Source organism: Equus przewalskii, chromosome 10 (assembly GCF_037783145.1).
Source record: "Equus przewalskii isolate Varuska chromosome 10, EquPr2, whole genome shotgun sequence".
Classification (NCBI taxonomy): Eukaryota; Metazoa; Chordata; class Mammalia; order Perissodactyla; family Equidae; genus Equus; species Equus przewalskii.
This window is the reverse complement of record NC_091840.1, coordinates 52,310,568-52,333,449: the sequence shown is the minus strand read 5'-3', so window position 1 is coordinate 52,333,449 and position 22,882 is coordinate 52,310,568. Positions and strand designations below refer to the sequence as shown.

Genomic DNA, 22,882 nt, shown 5'->3' with positions numbered 1-22,882 from the left:
CAAACTCTTAGCCAGGCTCACTAAGAAAGACTCAAATAAATAAAATTAGAAATGAAAGAGGAGAAATCACAACAGATACCACAGAAATACAAAAGATTATGACAGAATACTGTGAAAAACTATATGCCAACAGATTGGACAACCTAGAAGAAATGGATAAATTCTTAGACTCTTACAACCTCCCAAAACCGAATCAGGAAGAAATAGAGAATCTGAATAGACCAATCACAAGCAAAGAGACTGAAACAAAAAACTCCCCAAAAATAAAATTCCAGGACCAGACGGCTTCTCTGGAGAATTCTACCAAACATTTAAAGAAGATTTAATACCTATCCTTCTCAAACTATTCCAGAAAATTGAGGAAGATGGAGCACTTGCTAACACATTCTACAAGGCCAACATCACCCTGATCCCAAAGCCAGACAAGGAGAACACAAAGAAGGAAAAATACAGGCAAATATCACTGATGAATATAGATGCAAAAATCCTCAACAAAATATTGGCAAACCAAATACAGCAATACATTAAAAAGATCATACACCATGATCAAGTGGAATTTATACCAGGGACAGAGGGATGGTTCAACATCCACAAATCAATCAATGTGATATACCACATTAACAAAATGAGGAACAAAAACCACATGATCATCTCAATAGACACAGAGAAAGCATTTGACAAGATCCAACATCCATTTATGATAAAAACTCTCAATAAAATGGGGATAGAAGGAAAGTGCCTCAACATAATAAAGGCCATATATGACAAACCCACAGCCAACATCATACTCAATGGGGAAAAACGGAAAGCCATCCCTCTGAAAACAGGAACAAGACAAAGGTACCCACTCTCACCACTCTTATTCAACATAGTATTAGAGGTTTTGGCCAGAGAATTTAGGCAGGAGAAAGGAATAAAAGGAATCCAAATAGGCAATGAAGAAGTAAAATTCTTGCTGTTTGCAGACGACATGATCTTACATATAGAAAACCCTAAAAAAAATCCATCGGAAAGCTACTAGAAGTAATTAACAATTACAGCAAAGTGGCAGGGTATAAAATCAACTCACATAAATCAGTAGCATTTCTATACTCTAATAACGAATTAACAGAAAGAGAACTCAAAAACACAATCTCATTCATAATCTCAACAAAAAGAACAAAATATCTTGAAATAAATTTAACCAAGGAAGTGAAAGACCTATACAATGAAAACTACAAGATTTCCCTGAAAGAAACTGATGACAACATAAAGAGATGGAAAGACATTCCATGCACATGGGTAGGAAGAAGAAACATAGTTAAAACGTCCATACTACTTAAAGCAATCTACAGATTCAACACAATCCCAATCAGAATCCCAATGACATTCTTCACAGAAACAGAACAAAGAATCCTAAAATTCATATGGGACAACAAAAGACCCCGAATTGCTAAAGCAATCCTGAGAAAAAAGAACAAAGCTAGAGGCATCACAATCCCCAACTTCAAAACACACTACAAAGCGACAGTAATCAAAACATCATGGTACTAGTACAAAAACAGGTTGCACAGATCAATGGAACAGAATTGAAAGCCCAGAAATAAAACCACACATCTATGGAATAATGGAATTTCAGTTATGTGGAATAATGTCCTTAATCTTAGGAAGTACCTGATGGATATTTAGGGGTGAAATCTCATGACGTCTGCGAATTGTTTTCCAACGTTTCAGAAAGAGAGAGACGGAGAGAAAGCAAATGTGGCAACATGTGAACACATTTTGGCTCTAGATAGTGGGTCTACGCGTGTTTAATTTATTACTCTTTTAACTTTTCTGTATGTTTGGATATTTCAAAATAAAATGGGAAAATAGATATATTACAAGTTACATTGAAAATTAAAATTATATACATATATATGAATTAAATTCTGCATTTGAGCATAGAAGGCACTTTTTTAAGGGCAAAGAAAACAGCTTGAATAAAGGTGAGATAATTTATTTTGACACTACTAAACATAATTTTATACCAAGGAATGTAAACATACTTCATGTTTATGCACGTGTGCTCACACACACACACACATACACACACGCATAATCTCCTTAAAAAGTACCATTTAATGCGCCTGAGGACCCCCAGTGTGTTGTCAGTTGGAAGAACATAACATATTTTCTTTGCCAAAACTCTGAAGGGCAAAGATTTGCTAATACTAGCCTTTTTTGGGCAAAATGTCAAGCCTCTATTAGAAACACAGGTAAACATGGCCTGAAGTTGTTTTTTTTAAGTATTGAAATTCTTGGAAATAGGGCCATGTGGAGAGGGGAGGAGGCAATGCCCTTGCCTTCACTTTTCTAGAAAGAGAAACCTTTGCTTCCTGTCTTGGAAAGTGCCGTTTTCAGACCCCGCTTTGCTGTCCCTGTCGCTGACAGACCGCTGCAGACCTCAGTCCAGAGGAAGCGGCAGGCCCCTCCCCGTTCTGGTCGGTTCCTTCCTCAGGCCTCAGCTCCCAGCCTCGCTGTGCAGTGGAATCACCTAGGGCACATCAGTGCCAGCACTGACGCCCGGGCCCCCCCAGACCCAGTGACTCAGAATCCACGAAGCCACTCGTTCAGGACTTCCTAAGTGCCCACTGTGTGTAAAGGCTTTCCGCACCCCAGTACTACACCAGGGGGTGGCGGGCACTCAGATATAACTACGACTTTGTCATTGTTCTCAAGCAGCTTAGTCCAGTATAAATTGATAAAAATATACAATTTGCCTAATTCAAGGCATGCAATTAGCATGAGTTTGGTGTTGTGACAAAAGTCAGACAAATTCCTGAGATAAGCTGAATCCAGTCCAACCACAGGTATCATTTTAATACCTTTAAGAGGTGTGACCTGTCACATGGTTCAACTGTACAAGGAACGCAGAAGTCTGTCAACTCAACTCAAATAATCACATTGAAAAGAGGTCTACAAAGAATTCTCGGCGGATGTAGAGGCTCCCATGGAAGGCTCTTCATGCCTGATGGGAAGATGTGACTCCAGGCTCTGAAGGAAAAGCCACAGCCAGGACGGTCAAACCCACGGCGAGGGGGAAAGGGATTTTTACCAAGAACACCTGCGCACGCCTCCCCCCTCTGCACCCCCCAGCCGGCCTCTCCAGCAACACTTTGCTGGGCGTCATCACAGATCTATCCTTCTACTCGTCCCTCATATAGGGGCTTTTTAAATGACCTGCACGATCTTTACGTCATTGGTATTACTATTTAGAGAATACAGCATATCAGAAGATTAGGATTAGTCTTGGGATTCCAATACGAAATATGCCAATAAGTACTTGACTTGAAGTTTAAATTGGAAACTTAATGAAAAAAGTATTGACTTATTGAAGAAAATCTAAGACTCATCAGATAAGCTTGATGCATTCAATGAACTAGAATTACGTAAGAATTAAAGAAGATTTGCCTGTTATAACAAATACAGTACCTATGATAATTCAAATATTTAAAGCATCTAATATCTTAAATGTATTAACGCAGCTCAAAATGTAAAAAAGGGCATTGAAATAACTAGTTTGTAAGTGGCACCAAAAATTAATTAAAAACCTTTCTAAAAGTATTCAGAGGTACTGGCGATACGTCTGTGTGCACGTATACATATATATAAATCTTAACGCAAAAGTAGTTTTTTGATTCTTGAAAGTCAGATGAAATATTACATATTTTTAAAAATAAACCCAAGTAGCCACCGCAGAAAAGCCACCATCAGACACCAGACACTCCCACTGACAAGCAGACTGTGATCGTTGCCTTGGAGTGGACCAGGGAGAGGCCCGGGACCGACAGAATTTTGTTTGTCGAGGACCAAGGAAGACGTTCTGAGGGGAAGAACTGTCGTAATCGTGAGTCTTGAGCGCCGAGTGGGTGCCCAGACATGATGAGTCCCCCCAACCCCATCGCCCCCTCCAGCCTCGCCACCAGCCTGTGCAAAGTCAGCATCATCAACCTCACTGCGTGGATGCTCGGAGAGAAGTTATGAGGCTGACGTCACACAGATAGTGTTTCTAGAGCTAAACTCCTTACTTTCCCCTGTCCCCTGACTTTGTTAAAATACCTTTAGTGTTCGACTGGGAAACATTAGAATGACTAAAGAATGGCTAGAGAATTTCAAAATCCAACTAAATTATGAAAGAAGCAAGCCACAACTTGGGGGTTTGCAGTCTCAAGTTACGGCAAAGAATTGGCTGGTGAAATAGCCAGATCCCCGGAGAGGTGAAAGGACAAGGGCTCTTTTCCAACCCTGGTCTCAGTGTGGGGCCTTTCAGAGCTCCTTGGGGGCCCAAGCCAGACACGTGAGATGTCTGGTGCCCTTGACTCTACGCTCTCCTGGCACCTCCACAACTGATCCGATGGGTAAGTCCAACCTCCCTCTGCTCTCCGCCCCTACTGGCGTTCTCTCCGTATCTGGGCTGAGCTCCTGCAACAACTCCTGCCTGTTCTCCCCGCCTCTCCCTCCAGCCTGGCCCCATTCCTGACCTCTCTCCGACTTCCCAGAGCATCGTTTCAAAGCCTACTCAGAGTTGTGCCCCTCCCCTACTTGGCCCTGCAAAGTCCTAACTGCTTCAGGCGGTGTCTCTCTAGGTCTCCTGAGAGTCACAGCTCCATGAAGGCAGAATCCATCTCTCGGTTATTGTTTATGCCCAGTGCCTGGAGTAAAAGTCTAGCACACAGTAGGTGCTTCACAGCCTGACCAAATAAAAGAAACTAAGACGCGGTCCTAGATATCTGACGGTGTCCGGAACACTTTCCTCTGCTCCTCCGGCCTCCTGCACTTCACTTTGAAGGAAGGTGGTGGCATTTGTACAAACAGGAGGTTTTTGGGGAGAAGAGCAAGTGCCCAACAAGAAAATGACAGGGCTGCAGAGTAAGATCCTGGAAAGAAAATGCGTGGAGAGACGTCTGAATATAGATTTGTTTGCTCCCCTAACAAGCATTTGCTGAGCAGCTCTGATGATTTGCTGCCCAGTTACCTCGCTGATCCTGGGGACAGAGCAGTGACTCCTACTTGTGGAGTGCTGACTAGGGGTCAGGCTGTCTCTGAAGAATGCTATGTCTATTAACCTTCAAATCCTCACAGTGATCACACGCACCCTATCCCGTGGGATGGGTGGGGACACAGGGGCACAGAGAGGTGAAGCATCTGGGTATGAAGAGCCAGGAAGCCAAGAGCCTGGACATGCAGTTGGGCAGTCTGGCCATTGACCCTGAGCTCGTAACCCCGGAGCCACGTGTGTGTTCCCTGGAGGCACATGTCTCCCACTGCCACTGAGTCCACATTCTAATGGGGGGGGGGGGCTGGATGAGAAATAAGCAAACACGCGAGAATGTTGGAGAGTGGCAGGTGCTGTAAAGGGACGAAATGGGGTGGCAGGGGGAGGGATACCACGGAGGCCATTCTTAATGCCTTAAAGCCTGGGAAGCCTTTGCTTTGAAGGAGACATTGAACTGAAACCTGCACAATGAGAGGGGGACGCTGCAGAAGAGCTTGAGTTCCAGGTGTTTCAGGCAGAGGAACAGCATGCGCAAAGGCGAGGACCAACGCTGAAGACTGATATCCCTGATGGGTTCACATTTCACCCTGGCAGTGGAAGAAATTCAGTGGCTGCCACAGGGTTTGCCGTTTTGTGTGATTGTGGACTTCCCGTAGGGGAGTCTGGGGCAGACAAGCTGGGGAAAGTCTCATTGTGTGGCCCCTAAAGCCGACCGCCACCTGGGGGCCCTGGCGGCTTGGGCCCCAGGGTGCATTATCACAGAGCCAAGCAGACTCACGTTTTGTTTGAAGCTGTGGTTCTCAGAGCATTCGGAGACATCCTGCCAAGTATCTGTGGAGTTCTCCCGCGTCTGCCAAGCGCCCCGAGCCAAGCAGTGTCTGTAGGCCCTTCCTGCGTTCTCTGAAAGTAAACACAGCTCTGGGGGAAAGGTCAGGACACGCAACTCGTTCCCCGAGGACATGGAAGGCTCTAGTCCTCACCACCAAGTTGTGGAAAATCCCAGGGAAAATGGATTTTCACTTCCCCTTTTGGTGGCTTATTAGCATCCCTACTGTTTATTTGGGATGGGAAGAAAAACACAGAAGTCTCTACATTTCGTAACAAACCATGATCTGCTAATATCTGCTTTGTTTACCCAAAGTCTCCGGAGCCAGAACAGTCCCTGGTGACTCAGAGATGCGATAGCCTTCCAAGGTGCAGCCCAGCCGGGAGACACAGACCTGGGGCGTCCTGGCGCCTGCTCAGTGGGGCATCTCTTCTGATGCTCAAGAGGTGGTGCCGTGAAGAAGGGAAAGAGGTGGACAAAGCCTGCTCTGCCACCTATGTGCTTTGTGGCCTTGGGCAGGGCCCTCCCACTCTCTGAGCCTTCTGCTTTCTTCATCAGGAGCTGGAGATAATAACGGGACCAACCCTCCACAGTTACGGGGAGGATTAAATGAAAGTATGTGTGTGCATATGACGGGCAAAGCACCCTGCCCACAAGGATGGCTGTTGCGACTCAGTCACGTCTATTCCAGGAGCCCTTTCCCAAAGGCATCATCCTCCTACCTGGACGATCAGGGACTGGACTTGCAAACGAGAAATGGAAATTTGGAACTTCCTACTCCTGACCCTGCATGTAGTGAGTCAACAGGAACTATCTGCTGAATTGAACTGGTGGATGCCCACATCGTACTTTTACTTGCCCACCTGAAAGCTTCGCTCGGGTGTCTAACAGACATCTCAGACAACATATCCCAAACCAAACTCTTCATCTCCGCCCCAAACCTGCTCCACCCATGCATTTTCCTGCTTCAGTTGATGACAAACCCATCTTCCCAGTCCTCTGTCCCCAAACTTTGGAGCTATCCTTGCTTTCTTTCTCTCTCTCGTACCCTTCATCTGGCCCATCAGCCAATCCTGTTGTCTCTACCTTCAAATATATCCAGAATCTGAGCATCACTTTTTCTCTCCTGCTACCCGTCTAACTGGAGCCACCATTATCTCGCACCTGGATTATTGCAAATGCCTCCAATACTCTTGCCCCTCGTATGGTTAACCCAGAGGTCAGAGTGAGCTGAATAAAATGTCAGTTACATCACGTCATGCCTTGCTCAAAACCTTCCAAAGCCTCTCTGAAAACAAGTCAGAGTCCTTATATGGCCTCCCACAAAGCCCTGTAAGGTGTGGCCCCAGGTCTGGCTCTGACCTACCCTCCTATTGCTTCTCTTCCCCCTTCACTCCAGCCACGTCGGCCTCCTTACTCTTTGTCGAACACACCAGACATGTCCCCAAATAGTGCGCAACTTCGCTCGTTGTCTCCTTCCCTGCTGAACACTCTCCCCCTGTTGGTTAGATCCTTTACCTCCTTCAAGTTTTCACTAAAGCGTCATCTTGTCCTGAAGCCCACTGTGACCACCCAGTTTACAACCCCAACTCACTCCCCCACGCCGACCCTCCCATCCCTCCCCCACTCTGTCTTCTTTAAAATACATCACATTCAAACATACTCAATCCTCTACTGATTTATGATGTTTCTTGATTATTGTCTGTCTCTGCTGCTAGAATATGAGCCCCAAAGGAAAGGGATTTTATTCTGTTTCGGTCACTAATATATCGCCAGCACTTAAAACGATGCCTGGCACACAGTGGGTGATCAATAAACACTTATTGAACGAGTGAATGGCAATCACGTCATCCGACACTTGTGTTCTCCACGCCAGGCATAACGCTCTGTGCTGGGGATGCAGAGACGAAGGAGGCACAGCTCCAAGTCTAGCAGGGGAAGGAGACGCGTAATAAAAGTGCCATGAGCTGTTATAAATACTAAGACGGAAGCCTGTGCAGGTACATAAGAGGCCTCAGAAAAGCAGGGGGCCACTGAACTTGTGGGAAGTAGTCTGAGGAACTTTTTAGAAGAATGAAAGTTTCAAGCTGAGAATTAAAGCTGGATTTATAGACTAAAGTGTGGGTGAAGCTTTGAGGCATCGTGGCGAGGAGCGTGAGCGAAGGCACTGGGTGGGAATAGCTGGGCGGGTGTAGGAGCCTGGGAGTTGCTTGCTTGGCTAGAGTGGAGGTGGGAGAAAATGCTAGAGAGGTCAGCAGGGCCAGGCGACGGAAGGTCTTAGCACTGTTTAGAGGTGTTGGTGATGGGGCTGACATAATCCAATGTGCCCTTTAGAAAGCTTTGTGGAGGTGGCTGGAAGGGGGCCAGGGAGATGGTGAACAGTGAGGGGCTGGAAGGGAGGAGGGGCCAGGGCAACCAGAGGAGGGCTGAGTGTGAGTGGGGGCAGGTGGCACGTGGGAATCTTTCTTTCCTCCCTTTCCACTCCTCTCTGTTCCTCAGTTCCCTCTCCATCTGATGATGTCCTGACTGCTCTACCTCCAATATTTTTCTTTACTCTTTCCTCTTCTCTCCATCCTCTTCCTCCGCCTGCATCCACACCCTCATCATCTCTTTTTCTGGACCACTGAAGTAGCTTCCAAACTCACCTCCCCGATCCCCTCCATTCCTCAGTCCAAAAGCCACAAGCTATCAATGTCATCTTCTCAAACCACAGATCTTACTATGTCTTTCTCATGTCTGATGCCTTCAGCGGCTCCATGTCATCTGTCCCTACAGAGGAAAGTTTAAAACCCTCAGGGTAATACACAGTCTCCCTCGCAATCAGGTCCCATCCTCACCTTCAGTCTTAAACGCCGTTGCAGCCTGTGTTCACCGGTACATTCTCTCCCTTCTCTTGTTGTGATGCTGCTTCCTCTAATATCATCTCATATGAATTCTTCTCCATCCTTTCCTCTCTAAGCCCCTCCATGGGCTCCACATTCTCTCTTTACTGCAGGGGCCCATTTGGACTCTAAAGATTTACTGCACAAAATATTGAGCGGAAGAGCAACTTCTCCCCTTTTGCGAATCCCACTCGCTTCAGTACATTCCAGAAGCCCAGAACTCATTTTTTTTTAAAGCCTTTCACTGAAGCCTTAACTTCACTGTAAGTTTGGAGTCTTGATCACTTTTTCTCTTAACTGGAATGGACCTATATTTTTAGCTCTTCGTAAGGAACAGGTAATGGGTGGAGCTGGGTGGCGGTGGTGGGTTCCCTGTGCCCTTGAGGAGTCTGTGGACATTTGGGGCCTTAAAAACCTGAAAGAATTCATGGGACTCGAGCTGGGTCGCAGCCATGGCTCCTGTTTACGAAACACCTACTGTGTGGCTGACTCAGTGTGTGCCTTCCTGTTCATTCCTCAGAATGACCTTAAGAATCAGCTAGTATTCACTTCGCTTTACAGACAAAGAACCCACAGCTCAGAGGGCTCCAGGAAAGCGCCAAAAGTCTCCGAGCGTAGAACAGGGGGATGGAATCTAACCTCTGGGCCCTGACTCCACGTCCAGTGTATTTTCCTCCTCACCGAGATGACTCCTCTGGTCCAGCAAACTCTCTAGCATCTTTCCTTCCACCTTCCCTTAAATCTCACATCCTCATGCCTCTTGAACTGATTCCAACTGGATTTCACCAGAGGAGAGTTCCATAAAATATGTCACTAACTCTGCCATCCAGAAATGCATCTTCCTTCGGAACTTTCTCTTTGCGCTAGAGGCGTTGAAAAATTGAAACTAAATTTTAACTGATGTGATGATTTCTTGGGCTGAAATTAAATATCAAATATCACCATCTTGCCTTCTCAGAAACCCATTCTCACTTTGTTTTGCCTGGCACTTTGTAACTGCTTAGGTTTCTTGAAAATAGTTTTACCTGTTCTTAATTTGTCCATGGTCTTTAGTCAAAGGCAAAAGAGTTCTAACGAGTAATTGTTTCTCTCTCCTCCGAAGATAAAACCACCAAGAGGCTGGGCAGGTGGAGGTGGATCCTAAGTAACAGTCACTGTCTTTAAGCAGGATCTGAGCCAGCTAAGTGGTTAAATTCTCCACCCAAGTCCCATGGGGCTTAAAACATTTCCAATACTACTTCGAGGGTAGTTTTGACGCCCTTCCTCTGCATCTGACAAGCCAAAAGTTGCATGGAGGTGAGCGTCCCAGTTTTTCTCCCTCACTTCTTCCTCCTCTCCATGCTGGTGATAATTCTTACCCTCACTGCAGCAAATTCTGTGGTAGCCAGGCCTGGACTCTCTAATCTTCAAAGAAAAGAGGACTATTATGTTAATGGAACTTTCAGGCACAGAAGAATTGTGGGAAGACAAGGGGAGAAGCAGAGAGAAGAAGGAAGATGTATTACTGACAGCTTCGAAGGAGGCCTTTGGCAGGAGAAGAGGGCTGGAGAAAAGCCCTTGGTTGGAGCTCTTGCTCTAACCGCCACCCGGCGGTCTACCCAGGAGGGACCAGCCTTTCGGGAAACTGTCAGAAATCGGCAAAATAAGACTTATTACCTTCGCGCCACCAAGGTAAGTATGAAGGGCAGGGAACAGACACATTTCCTGGAAGGGAATGAGGCCAGCACACATACCGATCAAAGGTCCCATTACAAAATATGCCTGTGGAGACAAGAGGGGCCGAATGAAGAGCAATGTTGATGGAGGCAGAGGCACCAGGAGCCCAGAGCCCACCATGCTGGCATTGGAAGCTGGTATAACCTGAGAGGCATGGGAATCCCACTCTCCAGATGGGTCAAGGACGAGGAACGATATAGGGAATTCAGGAATGCTTAATGCAGCCCCAAACACTGTGGCTTTGTCTGCCCAACTTGACCTCTGGCAGTGGTCCAGTCAGTTATGTCAATGTGCACGTCATGCTGATTTTGGTTTACTTTACATGAACTGGACTCTCACAGAAACTCGGGGTCAGGAGGACACTGGGAGGTCCGGCCGGCGCCTCGTGTTCCATGCTTAACTAAACAATTATCACACCTTCACCAGCTAGATCCTGGAACACCTTCACTGTGAAATACACAAAACGACCAGTGGCTAGAAGAGTATCTGCAGAATTGAGGTTCTTGGTCACATGTGTCTGACACGAGCCCTACCTGGTCGTGTTTCTCCATTTGAAGACTAAGCCAATGATCATTATGAAATATTTGGGCTATCTCAAGCTTGGAGGATGATTTACACCCCAGCGCTTGGTGATGAGAAGCTACAAACACAAGCCCAGACTTATAGGTCTCCCAGAATCAAATGAGGAGGTTTCAGGCTGGATCTCAAACATCCACACTGCAAGCTCCTCACTCCTGGGAAACAAGCATCCTTCCCCACCATCTGCTCCCCATTAGGCCAGAACTCAGAGGCCACTCGGAGTGAACAGCTGGGTTACTGGCATCGGGAACTGACAAATGCAGATCTGCCAGATTATGAGCTGGCTCGGGGCACCTTGTGGACCTGGCTGACAGGTGTTAGCACCTGGTCTGTGTGCTGCTCAAGGCGTGGCTCCAGATAAAGAGGACCTGCCCTCCTTTGACCTCAGAAAGCAGTATTCCCCAATGTGGGAGGTGGCTCTTGTAACAGATGTCAAACTTCGATTGCCACCTGCCTGCACTGAAGGCATAGTTACAGGAAGAAGAGTAGAGCTGGAAGGCTGGGACTGCCTTTGGGGCAGGAAAAGGAAGAGAAAGTTTACAGTGTCCTGTCAACCTCCAGGCCCCTGAGTGAAGTGATCTGAAAGAAGTTGGTATAACAAGGAGAGGCAGCGTTCATCCCCAGGGCCCAGTGCTCAGAGGCAATGGGCCAAGGTTCCCTATCATTTTTTTCCTTTTAAAAGAAATGAACGTGGACACACCCAGAGTCAGCATGTGGGCAGGAGAGGCTATGGACTGACAAAACTATTAATGTATTTACTGGAATGCTCTAAACGTGGTGTAGACCCAGATAAGAGAAATGTCATGACTCAGGTCAGTTAATACCCTAGGAGACTGAGGCCCACCCCACCCACCCAATAGATGCCCAGGTCGATCTACGACAGCTGCTCGTGTCATGTGATTAGGTGGTAAGTGTGCTGTGACAAATGGCTTTTATCAAAGTTGGCCAGATGCATATATAGCCCATCTTCAGTCCCAGCTCAGCTCTCAGCAGAGAGCTAGCATTGACCAGCAGACATGGCTGCGAACCCACTTCAGAAGATTCCAGTCCCAGCCTTTGAGTAGAACTACACTCCAGACACTGCAGAGCAGAAACAAGTCAACCCCAACGTGCTCTGTCTGAACTTCTGACCCACAGGAACCGGGAGAGATAATAAATGATTATTGTTTTAAGCCACTAAGCTTTGGGGCTATTTGTTACACAGCCATAGATGACTGATACATGTGCTTACCAGAAGGTTTCTTGAGTAGGTCTCTCAGACACTTCTCTTTGTACTGAGCCCACTTCTGAGTTGTCTCCTGAAGGAGAGATCCTGTAACCTGAGCAGAAAAAACAATGATGACCCCCAGTTAGCTGCAAGCACAAAGGTGGCCTTGTTATCATCTCATATCATGATTCTCAAGCCTTTCCACTGAAGTCCCCAGAATGGCCTGCAGCAAGCAACAGAATTTCTTTGGCATCTTACGTTCTATTTTAAAGATACATACAAGGGGCCGGCCCCGTGGCCGAGTGGTTAAGTTCACGTGCTCTGCTTCTGTTGGCCCAGAGTTCGGATCCTGGGCATGGAAACGGCACTGCTCATTAGGCCGGGCTGAGGCAGCGTTCCACATGCCACAACTAGAGGGACCCACAATTAGAATACACAACTAGGTACCGGGGGGCTTTGGGGAGAAAAAAACAAAGATACATACAAATTTTACATTCACTCCATAATCTAATCATACTGGTTTTAGTACAAATACGAAAGATTTTCAAAAAAATCTTCAAGTGAGGTTGACATTTCAAGAGGATGCAATACGCTCATCCTGAAGTTTCACACCTTCAGGAAGAGTTGCGTGCGTCTAAGACTATGCAGATCTCAGAGACAAGCAGCACCCTGAGAGGAGGCGATAATGCGTCAAGAAGGGCCAGAAGACCCGGTACCTGGGGGTTCAGAGTCAAAGATATTGGGTAGACAGATGCTCTGTTACTATACCGAGGCTTTGGGAGTTTTTCTTTCTGACACTAACTACCCCTCCCACGGAATCTTGGATATACAGCACACACTTTGGGGGCTTTTCAGATGATTGGGTTGTCTAACAACTTCTAATTTTGTATCTCTACCACTTCTTTGGTTCTAAAAGGGGCTTCCTCTTCTTTAATGTACTCATTTTTATGGGGTACTTATTGTATGCCAGGCTTTGCATTAGGGAGCAATTGAAGGGGAGACAAAGATGAGCAAGACACAGTCTCCGACCTGAAGGACATAGATTTTGCCATAGATGAGGCGATTATATAATCCGCTGGCATACAGAGTCAAGTGGCATTCTTACCCTATCATCCTCTGCTTCCCAACAGGCTCTTCCCCTAGTGGCTCAGTATTGGCACCATTGTCCTCTCAGAAACCAGGAGTCGTCCTTGACTCCTCTCTCTCCCTCACACCCACATCCACCTAGGCACCAGACTGTCTTCCTAAATTTCTCTCCTCTCCAACTCTGCCTCTCATTTCTTCCACCTCTGGTCTGATGCCACCATCCCCCCTCCACATTGTTCCAGAATGACACGTCCGGCCTGAAAGTCTTCCCCTCGTGGTCTTGTGGACTCAAGATTTAGCATCTCAGCCACCACTGTCCCAAATCTCTCAATCCCAGTCTGCTCTTTCATGACTTCTCATCTTTGTGCTTCCCATTAGTACTCCCTTCCATCCTCATCTTCACCTAGCTCACTCCTTATTCATCTCTCAAGGCCCAGCTCAAGCCTAATGACCCCTGGTCATACTTGACCACCTCCCTCACTGAAGTCTTGAGCTAGTAACCCTTTTCCTCAGTGCTCTGTGACCCCACCCACGACTGATTCTTATGGCCTATCACCTTGTACTGTCATCAGTGGCTCGCTAACTACCCCATAAGTTCCTTGAGGGCTGAGATATGCCTTTCAGCTCTGAATTCAAGCCCCCAGCGCAAGACCAGAGTCATTGTCCTCATGCTCTCTCATTTTCCAGCTAGAGATCAGAGGGGTGGAGTGGAGGAGATGAATGTGAGGGGGGTAAATATGTGATCCGGGCTAAGGTTGCCCAGTCAATCAGTTGGCTTTGAGGCTTCGTCTCCTCTCACAAGGGGTAACAAATAACAAACTCAAATGCTTTCTTGGGCCAAGTAGATAACCTGAAGGAAGGACGTAGGATAGGTGTAACAACAGGAGTAGAGGAGCCTACTATAAATTGGGGAGATGATCCATTGAAAGGCATTCAAACACACACACACACATACACACTCCCTCTCTCTCAGCAAAAACAAAACAAAACTAACAAACAAAAACCATCAATGAGCCCAACAGGTAGCCAGCTTTCACCTCTTGAATAATTTGTCCAATCTACCTTCTCCCTCCTTTGCCCAGCATGCCCCATCCCCAATATTACGGCGTTCACGATGGGTCTATGAGTAGTTCCTTTGCATTTTTTCCAGAGAATAACACAGCCAACTTTTTGAAGAAGTGCTAGTATGGTAGTCTTTAGACTCAAGGTTCACAAACTTTCTCAATTCACGGTGACTTGATGTCTCAATAATCTTTCCACAGCACCCTTAATAGCTAAAGTCCTATTAATTAAGTAGGTAGGTCCAAACAACTTAGTAAGTATTTATGTCCTAACATCTTAGTGCCTACTGGGGATTGCACAACTTCTTACACCTAAGAATCAGACTGGACACCACCACCTTCGCTCCTGTTCCACGTTCATTTTGTGCAGTACTTGCTTTTTATCACAGCAACTGCAGAAAACCCAGCTTTGCAAAGATACGACATCACCAAAAGGAATTAAGCATGATATAATGTTGAAACCGTGAACTATCTTGAGTTAGTAATTCGCACAGCGTCTGGCAGATGCCATGTATCACTGCTTCCCTCAGAAATTTAAAATCTCTTACAGCACCCCTGTGACTTCACAGCAGTGCCCTGGGGCAACTTAGCACACAATTAGCCAATAACTAATAATGATGATGATGAAAGAATTGGCACTTATTCCTTGGTTTTGGTTTCCAATGAGTTTTAAATCTGCATTAATTATAACTCTCTCTGACTTATGGCCCAAGAGGCAAGATGGAAGTTTATCAGCACATCGTTTAAAGAAATAAACATCTTAGTGGGACCATAACTGACTCTATATTATTTTTATTCAGCAGACAAGTTGATAACCAAACCATAAGTTTCCAGAATCTTCCCAGTCACCAAAGTAAGTTGGATAAAGTGTTGTTTATTTCCTCAGGAACCTCACTGGGACCTGGCTGAGGAAGAGACGATAAAATTAGTCATATATATGAGCTGTCCTTGAACTGACATTCCTATATGCCCTTGCTCTTTTCCCATGACTAATGGTCAAAAGCAAAAACAATACCCTAAGAAGCACTGAATTTGATCAGTCTGGAGGTGGACAAACTCAGACTATCTTCCCAAGTACTTGTCCTAAAGACACCAAAAACACAAGAGGCAAGTCCAAGTTCAGTCACAGGCAGAACCAAACACAGTAACGAGGAAAGGAGACCTGAGTGGACATTTTCTAACTGGAAAAGTCCAGCTCAACCTTGAGTGCTCTCTCCCTTGCACAGATGACCAGCATCAACCACTAACTCGCTGAGAAGGGATTAACGAAAAGGGAAGACAAGCCTTCTGTGGATTCACTGCAAGCAAATCTTCTCTTATTCTTTGTTATAGAAGGAACACACTTCATTGTCAACAAAATAAATATCACAGAGAAGCACAGGGGGAGAAGATGGAATCATATTCCAACTACTCAGAAATTACCACCTCCTTCCAGACTCTTCTCTCTGCACACATACATCCTTTTACTTTCTTCTTTTTTATTTTAACCAAGAAGGAAATTCATTTCGTCTTGTAGTCTGTTTGTCACTAGGAGATATATTGTGAATATAGTTCCATTTCAAGAACTGTACTTCTAAAACACTGTTTTAACAGCTACATAAGTTTCTATGAAGTAATGTGATATAATTTATTTTTTAATTCCTGTAGCATTGAACATCTAAGTTGTTTTAGATGTTTGCTAATATAAGTGATGTCGTGATGAAACTCTTCACAGTTAAACATTTGAGCATAGCTTTATTAGGAGAAATTCTTTGAATTGGAATTTCTGGGTCATAGAGTATACACATTTTTAAAGGGTTTTGGTAATGTGCTGCCAAACCATCTATCTTCGCCAAAAACATTTTTTTAAACTTAAAAATGTGCACCTTTTTACACTCCCATCAGCCGTGTATAAAAGAGGCGCAAACTCACTTCTTAAACAGCCTAACTCTCTAACTTTATGTTTTTTGATGCCAAAGCAACTGCTGATTAACTTAAATGAATGTAGGGGGTGGGGAGATAGCTCTATTTTCCTGATTGAATTCAGAAACTAAACTGTCCCTGAGAATTTCTCATTAAGTGAATTTTATGAAGACTTCCTGCCAGAAAACACACCACGGTCATTTACATTCCATGCGGGGAAAGCGTCCACAAGCAAAATTCATCAGAAAAGTCTACCCTAAGCCCTGCAATGTAAACATCTGGGGAAAGAACGTGGGGTTCAAGGCAGAGAACCAAGAGGTGGGACACCAGGATTGCAGACACACGATGGAGGACAGACAGTCAGAGCCAAGAGGTTCTGACAAGACTCGGAGGGGATGGGGCGCTGGAAACAGGCGCATTGTCAATTACGAAAACACCAGATCAAAAAGGCCGAGGTGCGGCTTTCTCAGCATCATAAGCCGGCCTGAGGCTCTGCAGATTCTGCTGCTGTAACATATGAACATTCACATGTCAACAGCTTCCAAGGAATGCTGGAAAAGAGAGAACACAGGACCTCCAGCACCTCGGGTAGACGCAACAGCTCCGCTGCTCGCGGGTTATGGGATTGCTGGTGATCATTTAACGCCTGTGAATCTTAATGTCCCCGTCTGTAAAATGGGGTCGGTAATAATACTTTTCTCAGAAGCTTGCTGTGCGGAGGAAGCAAGATGATTTATGATAAACGGTAGTGCTGCAGCACTGCTTGGCGCCCAGTAGGCAGTCAATACATGGCTGTGGACGGAAGGTGAACAGTTAGCTGAATATATTCAGTTTTGATACAAGACAGTCAGAGAATTGAAGCAAAAGTGAGAGTTTCGTATCAACTTTCCCAACAATGGCCCAGCCACTAACCGATTAAGTCTTGGGGCAGGAGGCTGGCCAGGACCTGCCCCTTAGGAATATTCTGGTCACTCACCGAGGGGCTGCCACCATGGGAAGAATTCCATGAAACCAGTGACTGTGCTCACATCTCCAATCTAGAGGGCTTGAAGTCAGCCTCTGGGAGAATTTGGAGACAGAGAATTTGATGGTGGTTTTCTGCCTGTCTGGTCCCAGGCTAGGACCAAAGAAAGCCTGGTGAGGTGGGCATTCACGAGACCTGACACCCCAGCCCTCCCTGTGTGGGGGCAGGAGGGGTTTAGAATTCCGAGGCTACAAACAGGGACCAACTCTGCCCATGGACCAAAGGAAGACGAGAACCATTCCTCAAGGCACTTTCTTTATGTAGATCAGTGGAACTGGAGTTCCTCAGCTCACGGCCTCATATGAAAATGGAACCTAAGGGGCAAAGGCCTCATCTCCTTGGATGAGAATCAGACAAACCACCAGAAGGCCCACGTACAGAGGATGGTTACGTACATGATAACGCATTCTTGAAGCCCTCAGACATCATGCCACGGAGCTATATTCCTGACATAGAAAAATGTTCAACCTCCCTGAGACTCAGTTTTCTCATCTGGAAGATGGGATTAACAGGACAGGGTTGCTGAGAGCATGAGATGAGATAATTCAGGGAGGCGCCTGGCACCAGCTCTGGCGCGTCGTAAGTGTTCAATAGTAACGTTAGCTTGTGTTATTCGTATATTTTGTTAAGGAAAAAGCAGATTGCAAGATAATATTTATAGTATGATCCTATGTTTGTTTTAACAAAACTATATGTATATAAATGATAGAAAAATGTCTGGGAATATAAGCCCCCAAAAGTGAACGGGAGTGATGTTTGGGTGGTGGGAGTACAGTGGCTTGTATTTTGTATTTATACTTCCTTGGATTTTTTTAAACAATGAAAATAGAATTTTTAAACATTCTATATTTTTATAATAAGGAGAAAGGAAGGAAGGAAGAAAGAAAGAAAGAAGAAATAAAAGGAAAAAAAAAGGACTACCCATTCAACCTAAATACTCAAAGCTGAGAGAATGACAGCAGAAGACAGGCGGATGTGCGCAACAATCTTAAATGCTATTTCCAGCCTTCAGGCTGACATGGGAAAATGCTTATAATATGATGTAAAGAGGAAAACCAGGAAACAAGATGTTTTATGCATCATAATTTCAGCTGTGTAAAGCAATGCATAGAAAAAGGATTTGAAGAAAATATGCCAAAATATTACCAGTGATTACCTCTGAATGCTAGGATTATGGTTGATCATTGTTGTCTTAATACTGTTGATATTTTCCTGCAAAAGTTCTAAATTGCTGCTATAAGCAGAAAATATGTACGACTGATAATAATAAAACAGGAATAATAATAAAAACTGCTCTTACTTGCTTGATGGAAACCAGCAGCAGGAGGGTGAGGACGGGCCTCGCAGGGGCCGGGAGAGAGCGCTTCCTGCGGGAGGCGGGCGGCCCAGCCCCCTGGGCAGGAGGGATGCCCAGGGGCGGCACGTGGATTCCAGGCAGGGGCCCCACTTTCTGTCTCCCAGGCCCTGCCCTGCTCAGGTCCGGCCTCATCTTCTTCGCTGCACGTTCACAAGCACGGGCGCATTTCTCTAACAGCCCAAGAGGTACCGCAGGCAGCCTGCTCTTGCATTCCTCTCCGTCCAGCGAGGAGATGTTTGCACAAATCCTCGCCACGCTGTGCCGCCAGCATCTGAACCAGTTTAGAGTGACCTCCTGAATCTCCAGTTTCTCATCGGCCGGCCGTGGCTCATCCCCCGCCCCGCCCTCCCAAAAGCAGGGAGAGCTTTCCCAGGCCTTCCACAAGTCAGCTGTGCTCTCTGGGACTTCCTCAGCAGAGCCCGCAGGGGAGAGAAAGCAAGGCCGGCAGTGGGCTACCCCTGAGGCCCTACTCAGCTCACGAGGCCGGGGTGGGACAGGCTCGGGTTCAAGCCTCAGAGGAACAGCTGGCAGGAGAGCGTGGGCCTCGAGCCAGCTCTGAGGTGGGCGTCTCCTGAGGAGGGACATTTCTTGCTAAGGCATTAAGCTTCTCCTGGCTGGGGTGAGCGAGGCACAAAGGCAGGGCCTCCTCTGGGCCCTGTTTATGCCAAGACTTCAAGAGAGATGGTTGCCCGGCCCAGGAGAGAGCAGCTCCTGCCCCAGAGCCTGAAGCAAAAACCCAATCAGTAACTCAAGTTCTGTCTACACGATAGCAAAACAACATGGCAAAAAGTCAAACCCGCCTCCTGATCGTCCACTTGTGAACACACGTCACTCAGCCCCACTGGCAGACCCTTCTGTGGAATTCGTGACCCTTCACTTGCTAACTAACATATTCGTACTTTCTCACCGCCATCCACATTTACAAAATCTTTTCCCTCAACATCCTATTTCATTTATCTTTACAATAATGATGTGTATACTGATATGTACGGATAATGATGTGTACAATAAAGGATACGATTATTTCTTCACTTGACAGCTGAGAAACCGAGGTTCAGAGAGCTTAGGTTGCTTGCCCAAGGCCACACAGTAAATAAATGGCAGAGTCAGGATCTCCAGGTCTTCCGACCAGAGTCACCTGAGCGCAGTGACTCTGTTAGGTGCCATCTCTCACCCTAACTCTCTAGGTAAGCTCCTTTTCTCTAGGAGCCTCATCACTGCCTCTGAGAGGCTCTGCTTGGCCCTTCTCAGCCCACCCCTCCCTGTGCAGCTCCCAACATCCCCGTCCACGTCTTCCCAGCCTCCCGAACTGGAGGCCCAGGCGGAAGATGTCCTGACTGGATGAAACACAGGTCAGCAAGAGACAAGAACACGTTTTCATTTACGTTTTGTTTTCCATTCAGTTTGAACCACGGGAGCTCATCTTGGTTAACTTATCTAACGGAGGGAATTCTGAACAGTTGGGGAAAAACAGGTGAGCATCACCTAATAGAAATCCCTGGAAATCTTAAAAATCCCACGTGGCAAGATTTTAAACCTGAGCAGTAAAATGCTCATAATGAACAAAGCCTCCCAAAATGAACTCTTATAATGATCTGATGTCTGAAATCAATGTGGCTGTCTCTTTGGGACGGCAGAGAGCAGGATGAAGTGACACAGAGAGAGAAAAGTGGCCACGTGACGGACACGGAGACTTTTGAAGTGGCCGTAAAGCTGTTCTGTAACTGCGCATTAAGAACTGTCTTCCAAGCTGCACGCTGGCAAAGAAAATGCTGTTTGGTAAGAATATTCTATCTAATCTCTTTGAACTTTTTCTCAAAAATATCCTTCTTCCGGCAGGACAGGGGTCAGGGCCATACATGACTTCCCGTCCATTGGATGCATGCCATCTAGTGATAAAACATGGTAACTCCTCGTCCCACGAGACTGGGCGGCCAACCATGACAAAAGCACACGGCTAACGGCTACTGCCAGCAGTTCCGCAGGCTCTGCCAGCAGGAAAGCGCAGATGGCGTGGTATTAAGCCAATGGCACTGCCCTGTTCCCCTCCCTGCCCTGGCTGCTAGGTTCTCTGTTATAGCTGAGGGTCTTCAGGAGGGATCTAATAGGTAGCCAAGAACTGCGTGTTTCAGATGCCTCGTGGAATCCTCTGCTACCCTCTTGCCCTCACTGCTTCATCAATGTCCTCTGCCCAAGAAGCAACTTAAGTCTCCGAGGGTCACCACTCCTGCAGTGCCCCCTGTTGGTGAGGACATGAGTGACGGTGCAGTGGGCTCTGCCTGCCAGCTTTGGAAGCCCCAGGATGGTGCTGACTTCTGCACCCATGTGGGGTGCATGCCTCCCCAACATCCTGCACAGCCCTTAGGCCCTGAAGCAGCTGGCCTGTACCTCAAGTCTCTCGGAGTTCTGAGAACAGGAAGCCATCCTCAGCACTCTCCATCTCCCTAGGGCCTGCAGGGAACAGGCCAGGCAGGCCTCGGGATTCCCCATTTCCAGAATCCACCGCTAAGGACCCTGCTCAATGCAAAAGGCAAGGGTGGGGCGGGCTCACTCAGAAACCCACCACCCACCCAGACTGCCCTGGTCTTCAGTCTAAAAGCACAACAGCCAAAAGGCGGAAACAACCCCAGTGCCTGCTGACAGATGAATGGGTCAACAAAATGTGGTATATCCACACAATGGGATATGACTCAGGCTTTAAAGGGAGGAAATTCTGAGACACGCTACAACGTGGACGAAACTCAAGGACGTTACGCTAAGTGAAATACGCCAGTCACAAAAAGACAAGTTTCACTTATACCTGGAGTGGTCAAATTCACAGAAAGTAGAGTGGTGCTTGCCAGAGGCTGGGAGAGGGGGAACGAGGAGTTTTTGTTTAATGGGGACAGAGTTTCGGTTTTGAAAGAAAAGAGTCCTAGAGATTGGCTGTACAATGTGAATGTACTTAACTGTGCACTTAAAAATGGTTAAGATGATCAATTTTATGTTATATATATATCCCACCACAATTAAAAAGGAGCAACAACAACACCGCCTTCCTGCATGTCTACGTCCTGGGGAGGACTGAAGGGCCAACGCTGTTGATGGAACACGTCCCAGCTCTGTGCTTTCTCGTGCTCACACGGACGCCACATGCTGGCATGTTCCCAGACGTCCGGGGGGGATGTGAGAGGAAACTGTAAGGATGCCAGATGGCAGGGCTGAGGAGGGGTGGGCACCACGACGAGGTGGGGCAGGGACACTGCTCATCCTGCCACCACCACTTCATTCAGCCACGGACAGGGCCAGGTGGCAGCGGATGTGAGGGAACCGGAGGATGGCAAAGCCACTGTACCAGGACCACAGGAGGGCTGTGCTGCATTCACTTCAGCAGAGGTAGTGGCAGAGTCGCAGGAGGGACAACAGGAGCCAGGCTATGTGGGATATTTGGGGGACAGGGGACGACAAGTTCATCTGGTGCAGGTTCCACGTGCGGCTCGGCAGTCCTGCCAGGAGGGCCTCAGCGGTGCAGGTGAGCGAGGCTGCAGGTTCTGGGGGTGACAGGTACGGGACAGCGGCCACGAGCAGGAGCTGGGGAGCCGGGCTGCCTGGGCTTGAGTAGCAGCTCTGCCACTGACTGCCTGTGTCTCCTTGAGTAAGTCCCTTCCCCTCTCGGAGCCTGAGTTTTCTCATCTATAAAATAGGAACAACAGTGGGACTCACTTCCTAGAGTTATTATAAAGATTAACTGACTGAATTCACATAAAGCGCTTGCAACAGCCCCTGATGCGGTGTAAGTGTTGATAAACATTGGCCTTTACCATTTGCTAGTGTCACCCAACCCCTGGAGAACCAAAAGCGGCCCCACCCAACTCTAAACTGCATCCCTGCACTTTTAAGGGGTCATGGAATGGAAGGTTCTCTTCCAAAACAGACTTGTATCATCATTGGTGAGAAGGGAACTCCCTTTAGGCACACCTCCCAGAAGTAAAACCCTTAACCTTTATCTCAGGCAACCCTTGAAATGACCCTGCAAAGTCGATATGATTTCCTGAGCTCACAAATGAGGAAACTGAGGCTCAGAGAGTCACACAGTCACACAGCCGGTAAGCCTGCTCCCTTTCCCACCGAGTACTCAGCCCCAACTCGTCAGCATCCTTTGCACTTCTGCGGGTGTGGCAGGGTGGTGGTGAGGGGAACGGCGAAGGAAGAGAGAGGAGAGGGAAGGGAAGGTTAGTATCTGGTG

At 46.9% G+C, this 22,882-nt stretch overlaps 1 protein-coding gene across 7 annotated transcripts in view; it reads right to left on the bottom strand.

The window, feature by feature from the left end:
- GLP2R (glucagon like peptide 2 receptor) overlaps positions 1–19,251 on the bottom strand; it is a 66,086-nt gene extending 46,835 nt beyond the window's left edge. For 2 of the 7 annotated variants that reach the window (XM_070561072.1, XM_070561075.1), the window contains exons 1-4: positions 18,601–18,995; positions 12,252–12,339; positions 10,382–10,486; positions 5,796–5,935 (exon numbers count right to left, since the gene is read on the bottom strand). In XM_070561072.1, the coding sequence (XP_070417173.1) occupies positions 5,796–5,935; positions 10,382–10,486; positions 12,252–12,339; positions 18,601–18,789 (522 nt within the window). In that variant the 5' untranslated portion in view covers positions 18,790–18,995. Of the gene's footprint in view, positions 1–5,795; positions 5,936–10,381; positions 10,487–12,251; positions 12,340–18,600 lie in introns of all 7 variants that reach the window. The other 5 variants (XM_070561073.1, XM_070561076.1, XM_070561070.1 and 2 more) reach the window with 4 other exon arrangements.
- Positions 19,252–22,882: the final 3,631 nt, after the last annotated feature.